Source organism: Pterocles gutturalis, unplaced genomic scaffold (genome assembly GCF_000699245.1).
Source record: "Pterocles gutturalis isolate BGI_N339 unplaced genomic scaffold, ASM69924v1 scaffold14913, whole genome shotgun sequence".
Classification (NCBI taxonomy): domain Eukaryota; kingdom Metazoa; phylum Chordata; class Aves; order Pterocliformes; family Pteroclidae; genus Pterocles; species Pterocles gutturalis.
In genome coordinates this window covers 4681-13962 of record NW_010118336.1, presented here as the reverse complement: position 1 = coordinate 13962, position 9282 = coordinate 4681, and the positions used below count along the sequence as shown (strand labels likewise).

Sequence of the window (9282 nt, the reverse complement as noted above, 5' to 3'; positions counted from 1 at the left end):
TCACCTCATGCTTGTATTGCAACAGTCTGAGTGATGGGGAAGCCCGTGCTGAACATGAGCTTGCATTCCCATACAGCAGGGCACAAGGAATCATAGGATCACAGAATAGTTTGGGTTGGAAGGGACCTTAAAGATCAACCACTTACAACTCCCCTGCCATGGGCAGGGACACCTCCCACTAGCCCAGGTTGCTCAAAGCCTCATCCAGCCTGGCCTTGAACCCCTCCAGGGATGGGGCATCCCCGCTTGCTCTGGGGACAGCCCTGGTGGCCTCCAGTTTGGCTGTCTCCAGGTCCTGCCTGCCCAGAGCCTGGCTTTGCTGCACTGGCACTTGGTCCTTGTGCTTAGGTGCTCATGTGTAGTGATGGAGACATTTTTGGGTAAAGCACTTCCATGGCCATCAGATGGAGCTGCTCTGGGACGTTGTGGATGATAAATCCCAATGACTCAAGGGAGGGCAGGGACCTGATTAAATACACTATTCAAGTCCAGGCAAATTGAGAAATGTTTCCTTCAGTGGCTCAGCAGAGCTGAACTGGGGTTCGGGTGATGCCACCGCTGAGTCAAGTCGTGCCCTGCGACAGGGCTCAGCCCCCGTCCTGCGTGATTCAGCACAGCCCCGGCTGGGCTGAGCTGGTGGGAGGGACTGGGAAGTTGCAAAAAGTTAATGATGGCGATTCTTCGTTTTAGGAGTGCTCAGCTTAATGAAGCATTACTCAGCAGCTCCTCCACCCACCCCTTGAGTGGGAGCCACAGGGGCTGATATCGGCCTCCTCCCGTGTCCGTGGCAGGACTCTCAGCTGGGATGGCTCAGGTCACCCATGCATCAGCCAAGCATCCCACCGCAGCAGGGCCACCAGCGTCCCTGAGGCCACTTGGTGGGTGACATGACCCTAGAGAGCCATATGGGGCATTGTGACACTGTCACACAGCCACCAGGCACGTGTGAGCCAGGCTCTCAAGCCTCGCCCGAGGGTGGGGACAGGGACAAAAAGGAGGCAGGAAAAGCATTTACTGGGAACCAAAATGTCTGCTTGGCGAGATGTGCGCTTGTGTCAGAAATCACTTGTGCTCTGAAGCAAAGTGGAAAGTCAAATTTTGATGTTTTCCATTAAGTTGTAGCTTGTTGGAAATATATTCATTTTGTAGCTATTGTTCTTTACGTCAACTTTTATCTTCACTCTATTACAATTTGCATTTTGCTTTTTTTATTTTATTTTAATAATTAAATTGCTTTTTCTGGCCTGCTTGTCCTAGATTAACATTTTTTTTTTAATAACTGTCTTATTCATTGTGCACTCATTTCCTTTCAGTTGAGTTTGGGTTTCACCCTTAGGAAGGTTAAGCGTGGCGTAGCATCGTTCCAGGTCCAGGTGGAGCACCAGGGTTTTCTCCATGGACTGCCATGGAACAAAGCCATCATGCCAAGCATTTTGAACTAGAGCTCTTCTTTCAAGTCGGAAGGATTTTTGCTTGGATCAAACAAACGCTTTCAAGGCAGGGAAAACTGGGTAGATTCCTATCTGTCCCTCCTCTGAAACACAGTCAGTCGAGGTTTGTTTTCAGAGTGATGTCTTCTAGCCTCTGTCCTCTCATGTCCGCTTGGGCCAGCGTCACTTAAAGTACAGGAGATGCTGAACACAGAAATAAAAGAGGGAATCTTTGCTCTGCAAAGTGCTGGAAAAGCCAAATGCTTCCTGGGATTTAAATTCTTTTGCTCCTCCTTCCCTCCCCCTCTCCTCCTCCCCCAGTTTTTATTTAAAATCTGTAAAACCAGTTCTCTATCCCTCACATCTGTGCATACTGCTGGGGCTGGGTATTAGCATCTCTGTCGTACTTGTTTCCTGGATAAAAATGATGAACCACCCAATTTGTATATTTATAGTTTAAAATAATGGCAAGAGAAAATACAGGAAAGGACGCATTTTCCTCTTCTGCATAAAAATGTAGGGTTTTTCTTTGGAAGGACTTGCAGAGAATGAAGACCTTAGTAGTATTGTATTTCACAAAAAACATCATGAGTTAGTTACAAAAATTCATTTGTATCTGCAAGCAGCTTTAGAAAGTTCTGGTCACCACTGGTGAGTAGGCAGCGATGGCAAACTCAGGCATGCACCCTGAGTAAAGACTTTCAGCTGATGGGGTGGATCTATCCTTATGACGCAAACTGCTCGAAATAATGGATTGTGTCTTCCAGCCATTGACTGGGATGGTGATGTCCCTTTTTTCCAGATAAAGTGAGGAAATAACACATTTGCTGCCTTTCATTTGCTTGAAGCGCCGTAACATTTCTCTTTTGCTTGTTTAAACCGTTATACATCAGGCTTAGCGGCGCTTGTGTGTTTCTTTCGCAGGTTGTCCAGGGTCTGGTTATTGGAAGACTCACCAAGTACTGCACGGAGAGGACCCTGCTGAGGCTCTGCGTCTTCGTCTTTGCCGGCGTGGGCCTAGGCATGGTAAGGCTTGGCAGGGAACCATCTGCGGTGCCTTTTAATAACGCAGCGACACAAGGTTCGTCCCCCTGAAAGCTCTACCCCTTGAAATGCCACCACCAGCTTTGCTGGGTTGTCCTCGGGGGGAAACCTCCTCTCCGGGGCCTCTGTGCAAACAGACTGATCACCGATAACGATACAGAGCCGTGTGAGTAATAGTTACAGGGAGTCAAAAAAAAAATCAATCTCACGCAGAAGCGTATTAAGTCCCTCCTGAGTCACTGGATTTGCATAGAAATCGTGCCCTCAGTCTTGTCAGTGACTGCATTTCCTGAACTACCCAGAAAGTAAATGAAGATTATGGGGGAAAACCATTGTGGTTGTACGCTGCTGTGAGACAGCGGAGGCTGTGTGCTCTTCTTTCTTCTGGGGCTTTTTTTTTTTTTGCCTAATTCCCCCAAGCTGAGAGTTTTTGGGGAAGGAGGCAGTAAGGCAATAGTTTTGTTCCTCGTTTTTGGGGTGGGTGCTGTTACCTGTTGCCAGTTGTGTCTGCATGGGTGACCATTGATGCCAATCTCCATTGGTAATTGGGAAACTGAGTTGACGTAGGCAGCTCTGCCGGTAATTGTGTTTGCCCAGATAAGCCACACGCGGGGAACCGATAGCTCTACCCAGGCGAGGGGGATGGAGGAAGGGTGCACACCAGTCCCCATCAGTGAGGTGGGCCCAAAGGACGTTTGGGCTGCGTCAGCCTTTTGATGTTCCCTGCAGGACTTGGCCTCCAGCCTTGGGCTCCAGTGCTCCCACCAGCGTGGGTAGGATGGGTGCCATTCCCACAACAGTGCCACAGCCATGAGGAGGTTGGGACCAAATCCTGGAGTACCCAGCTACATGGATGAGATGAGGCACCTACACACCTTTGCTAAATCACGTGTCCGAGATGAGGCTGGGAAGGGAGGATGGATGCAGATGAAGGGTTGGCTCTGCAGATGGAGCACGGTCCCCCTCTCTGGGATTTTGGGGCTCTCAGAGATGCTGCCAGGTGGTGGGATGCTCGGGAAGGGTCCCTCCTGGCTGGTGTTGTGTTTTTTTTGGCTGGCATTGATGTGTCACCTTAGCATGGGACACCTGCACAGGGCTTGGTGTTCCTGAGCATGGCCGGGGATGGGCTTTGAAGGTCTCACCGTTGTGTTTTGGTCATGGGTGAGAGAAATCAGGTGGGACCCAGGGGGACCTGGAGCACCTCCAACCAGGTGCAGGGCAGGGTGCCGCTGGGAACGGCTGTGCCAAAGCCCGTTCGCATGGGAATCGGGAAGAGGGGCAACATGGAGCAAATGGCTTTTGTGTGCTGAGGTTTCATGGAAAGGGAAGGCTGGTGGGGGCTGGAGGTAGGAGAGAAAGCCTCGACGGCAGCGGGGGGACACACGGTAATGCCCCAGTGTGGGGAGGTTCCCATCGGCTGTGCGGGGAGGGGAGCCAGGAAGGGAAATCCTTTTAGAGTTTGCAATTACACCAAGCTTGGAGAGCCGTGGACATCCTGACATGAGCCTGGGGACAAGGGTCAGTGATGACTTCCCATGAGAACTATTCATAGGCAAATGCAGCTGCAATCCCCTTCACTGGGGATGCCTTATTAAAAAGCCCTCTGTTCGAGCCGCTGCCGAGAAAACATCCGTTTCTAGGGTGGCTTTCCATCTTGGCGGGGATGAGTGCCGTCACAGCGGCGGGCTCCGAACGCAGAGATTGATGTGTGAAGCTTTTCATCCTGCACAGCCGCCAGCCGAGGAGCATCCCGCCTGCTGCGCCCTTGCTGCATCTGGCCTCCAAACGAAGCATATCCCCTCCCGAAAGGGTAGAGGCAGGGAGAAAGGCTAGCTGGTAATGAAAGACACTCCGAAACCCATCTTCATATCACTGGGAGGTGGGCACCAGCAGCAGCAGACAGACAGATGGGGTGCAGCTGGGAAGAGGCTGCAGGATGTTCCCAGCAGCTGGAAAAGGGCAGGGGTGGGCTGGGAGCTCGGCAATAACACCTGGAAAGGGAGAGGATCCACAGATGCAGGCCGGGAGCGCGTGGGCAGGGGTGTAGGAGGGCTTGGCGGTTGCGACGGGGAAGTTTTTTCTCTTTGTCTGAAGGCAACGGCTGTGCCTCATCCTGCCCCGCTGCCTGCGTTTCCCAGGCGTTTGCTTGGCTGCTGAAACTCCTGGTTCTGCCTCCTTCATCTGAAAAATGCCTTCAGATGTCCTCAGGTCACAAAGACTGCTGCCTGCCCAGTGCCCGAGCCGTGGCAGGAACCAGGCTGGGTCCTTTCTGAGTCCCAGGGGAGCCAGGAGCCATTCCCCTGGTTTTACAGGGGCACAGATGCAGCCCAGCTCTTTTCTGGCCACTTGCTTCAGCCCGTGAGGGAGTTCATACAAGGCAAGGGAGGGTTAAGGCTGTTTTCTCCTCTGCAATGTTGTCCTGCCATGACATTTGCCCTAGCAAGGAAATATTCTCCCTCTTTCTGAATGTTTATGTACCAAATACCTATTCCTTTGTCTTTGTTCTCCAGTTCCTTAATCAGAAGAGCCTAGATCTTAACCAAAACATAGGCAAAGAGCCCCTCCGAGCACAGAAACCTGGCTGTGTGCATGTCTGGGGGGTAACTAGGAATAAAGCTCGATATTTCCAAGTCATTAGGGAGCAATGTCTCTGGGCTTCTCCATCTTCTGTAGCCGAGAGGCAGTGACCAGATCTTAGGAAAGGGAACTCCAGAGAATGAAACTTCTGGCTAAACCAGCAACAGAGATGTTTTCTGGCCACAATAACACACCTTGAGACACAGGTGAGGGCAGGAGACTTGTAAGAAAGGGGGAATTTCCTTTCCATGCCCCAGAGAAATCCATTCATTTGACCATTTGTGAATGAGCTGAGAGCCGCTCTCGCCCCACGGCTCAGGGAGCCTCACCGCTTTTGTTTCAGTATTAAACAGCTGGAGGGATGTCTCCACTAAGAATATGTGCAATAACAAAATCATTACTCTCCCTAATTATGCTCGCTAATGTGCACTTATGGCCAGGAGACCTATTCCAGATTACTGAATTTGGTGAATTTATTAGCAAGGAAGCAGCAGAACAGGATTAGAAATCCCAAAGCTACGGCATTACATAATGTACCGCACTCATTTATTTTGACAAGCTCAGTTTAGTTTTAATTATTTATGATAATGAACTGAAATGCCTTCTCTAGGCTGTTTTGTATAAGTAATGGAGGCTTCCTGAAGTACACCGCATGCATCTGCTGCTCAACATTTCCTCGGGAGTTGGACACGAGACAGAAGACGGGGGGGGGAAGGGTGTGGGGACGTCACGAATTCCCAGACACTAAAAATACCCGCAGCAGTGCTGGAGAAACGTGCTGCCAGATTGCAGGGTATCATTTGCTACTTGCGCTACATGGTTGGAATAATTCACTGCAGACAAATGGTGGGCTAGAAGGACCCTGAAATGGCCAAAGCCACCCCATCATGTACCAGTTGTGGTTCCCACAGTCTACCTGTCAAAGGTTTGGCTCATGATGCTTTTCTAGATTGTTTCTTGCCGCAAAGTCACGGCTTGTGCTCTCTAACACCCTGTGGTCTGTTGTGTCCTGTCCCTTAGGCCCTGATGAGGACTGTGTGGCACTACTGCATTGTTGCGGTGCCGCTGATATTCGCCTTCAGCATGCTGGGCACCATCACCGACAGCATCCTCACCAAGGCCGTCCCCTCCTCTGACACCGGTAAGACCCATGAAAAAATATCAGACTGGTCTTTTCTTGTGTCTCAAAGCACTCTCAGGTGCTTCCCAGCTCACGCCGCTGCTCTCGAGCGCTGGGGCACATTCATGGCGAAAGCTCAATTCTCCAGCAGATCTGACTTGGGGGTCAGCAGAGCGGATGAACAGAGACCGGCGGGGCTGGTACGGGATGAGCTTGGACAACACACCCTGTGACCCAGTGCTCCTGGTCCTCTGCCACCTGCTGACATCCACAGTGCCCAGTGCAGTAAGGGAAGCGTCTCCCAAACTCTCCATGTCTACCCAAGATATGTTCAAGAAAAAAAAGACTTTTTTTTCCACCTTGAGGGTGGCCAAGGGGGCTGTTTGTTCATGCCTTTTAACTTGGGGCATCTCAGGAGGGTATTGTGGATCGCTCGTTGGAAACATGTTTTGCCTGATAGTAATTACCTCTTCCCCCCCTCTCCCCCCCCGCCCCAGTTTGGGCTGTGTTTCAGCCAAAGAGTTACTATATTCTCTCTACTACAAGGAGGCTGAAATGCAGCTGTAGACACACAGATCTTTACAGCTAGGTTTTTCCTTCTGTTGACAAAGGGAGTATGCCTATGTTATTGTCATGGGAGCCTTGCTGAGTTTGTCCCAGGAGGGACCTGGGTTACCCTGGTTTGGTGTCTTTTGCTCAGGCTCTTTCAGGGTTTGCTCCCCAAGCCAGGTACCCAAGAGTTTCTCTGCTCTAGCTGAGCCTTTCTGGGGTGCCAGCCTCCACCCCTCATCTTCCCTCGCAGCCATCTGAGCAGATACCTCTGCACAAAACCTACCAAGAACAGGAACTTAACTTTGCACAGTCCGTTAGTGAAGTTTATACGGCACTTTTGAGATGCTTCTGCATGAAGAGCTTTTCTAAACGTCACTTCAGTAGTTTATTTATAGAGCTGGCCACCACATCTCCTACAAATGCTGGGAGCCCACGATTTCTGAGTGCGGCACTTCTACCTGGGAGGACCACTTCTTAGTTCCCAGGGAGGTGAGGACCGGGGATGTCCCAGCCCCTGTGCTCGGATGGGAGGAAAATCTGCTGTTTCATGAGTTGGAGCGATGTCCACGCAAGGGGGGAGAGTTAGGGGGGAAGGGCACTGAGCAGCTTTGGGTTGTACAGCCAAGCTGGAATTCAGCCAGGCTCTTCTCAAAGGGGCTTTGTGAGGAAAACCAGAGCATTGCTTGGCTTTTAAAGCCTGGAGGCAAGCTTCGGTCAGAGAGGAAGATGGGTTGAGTTGCCTCACCCTGCTCCCCGCTTGCGTCTGTTGTTAGGTCAGCTCGTGCCTCAGCGGGACGGCTGGTCTCTGCACGGCAGGGCAGGACGGAGGCAGCCTGCGGGGCACCAGGGCCAGTCACGAGGGAGTTTGGGGACATTGGGAGAGTCCCGGGCTATCTGGGGCTTTCTTCTGCCCCTCCATCCTGGGCTGATGCCATGCCAAGTGCTACTACAAGTTGCAGAGCTACAGCTCACTCGAAACTGGGGATGCTCAGCAGGGATGCTGCTGGCACAGAAGATTATGGCACTGGTGGAAAATTTGGTCCCCACTGCTCCTCCCAGACCCTTGCCTTTCAGACCCTGCTTCCTTCTTGCAACGTTTCTGAGGGAAGAGGCATCTGGTGGTTTTCTCCGTGCTTCGGCTGCACCTGGGCCTGGGCTGGGGTGAATTCACAGAAGAGCCGCGTCCCGGCGAGCTGCCTCTCGGCAGCAGCTGCGGCAGGGACAGCGTGGGTGTCTCGCAGAGAAATGCGGCTGTTAAAATGCCTGCCATCCATCCCTGGCCGTGGGTGGCACCCTCCAACAAACGCTCCACCCGTACACCAGCTAAAAGGCTGCTCCTTCCTATAGCAGCCCCAGAGCAGCTCTGCAAAGCGAGCATTTTGGTGGCGTGTTAGAAATCCCCACTTTTTAAGAGTGTGGAAATCTGGCTTTATGAAAGAGCCTCACTGTCGCTGGGTCAAAAGCCTGAGCGCTAGCTTGCAACAATTTTTAGTTAATGCAAGGAAATCACACGGTGAGAATTTACTTTTGGGAACATCACTTTTGAGCCTTTCTGCTGCCTTTTCCTGATGTTTTTGCCAGCCTGGGGATGGCAAAGCCCATGGATGTTTTTCTTTGGGCCAGGGAGGGGGTTTCCGAGGAGCTGGAGGTTGGGCTGAGCTCAGGTGTCTCATTGTGTGGCTGGAATGGATGGTGCAGGAGGATAACCTGTCCACCCTGGATAAACACTGAGTCACTGCTCATCCTTGGCTTTTAAATAGGTGTCTCGGGAAGGGAACAGTGGGACGCAGGATGGCACCATCCCTTGCACCCATCATCCTGCTTTCAGGACTGACCCAAGGTCACCTCTTACCGAGTCTGATGAGTTTGCTACTTGCTCTTTGCTTGTGGCCAGGACTTTGCACTGAAGGGAAGAGAGCAGAAATGACTGAATTAATTTCCCTTTGATTTTTTTTTTTTCCCCTCTCCTCATCTTCAAAGGCAGGAAGGGAAATTCTGCCCCACGTGCTGTTCATCTGGGCGTGCAGCCCCGAGCCAAGGGGGACTTCCATCCACACAAGCCCTCCTTGTCAGCCCCATCCCTCCCCAAGAATGGGGGTCTTGTTTCTGCACAGAACCCCCACCCTCGGGGGAGAGAAGGAGGAAACCCAGCAGAGCCTCCCTGCGTAACGGGCCCACGGTTCGCGTTTTCATTTGTGTGTCAGACGCAAAACCTTGGAAGGAGAGTTTGGAGCCAAGCAAGGCTCAGCGCACTGAACTCCCAGCTTTGCTCAGGCTGGTTCGTCGGCAGCTGCTGGCGGTAATGACCTAATCATGAAATTAGGCCCCGTGATTGCCCCGCAGGCATGTGGCTGATCTGGGCCAGCACCATCATTTGAGCGCTGCAACAGGATGTGAGCTGGAAAGGAGGGCGAGCCGGGGCGGCCCGGCACAGCGGAGGGTGGGAGGAGAGACGGAGCCACCCAGCTTGGGGAGCCGCCAGCACCCAACCCTGAAACCTGCGGGAGGAGAGGAGGGCTGGGGCGGGAGGGGAGGATGGGCTCCCGGCCGGGGCAGCTC

At 52.2% G+C, this 9282-nt stretch overlaps 1 protein-coding gene across 1 annotated transcript in view; it reads left to right on the top strand.

Moving 5' to 3' along the window:
- Positions 1-9282, top strand: part of SLC22A18 (solute carrier family 22, member 18) — a 58653-nt gene that overhangs the window by 47205 nt on the left and 2166 nt on the right. Inside the window, exons 8-9 of the mRNA XM_010076167.1 lie at positions 2355-2456; positions 6072-6192. Of these exons, the coding sequence (XP_010074469.1) occupies positions 2355-2456; positions 6072-6192 (223 nt within the window). The remainder of the gene's footprint in view (positions 1-2354; positions 2457-6071; positions 6193-9282) is intronic.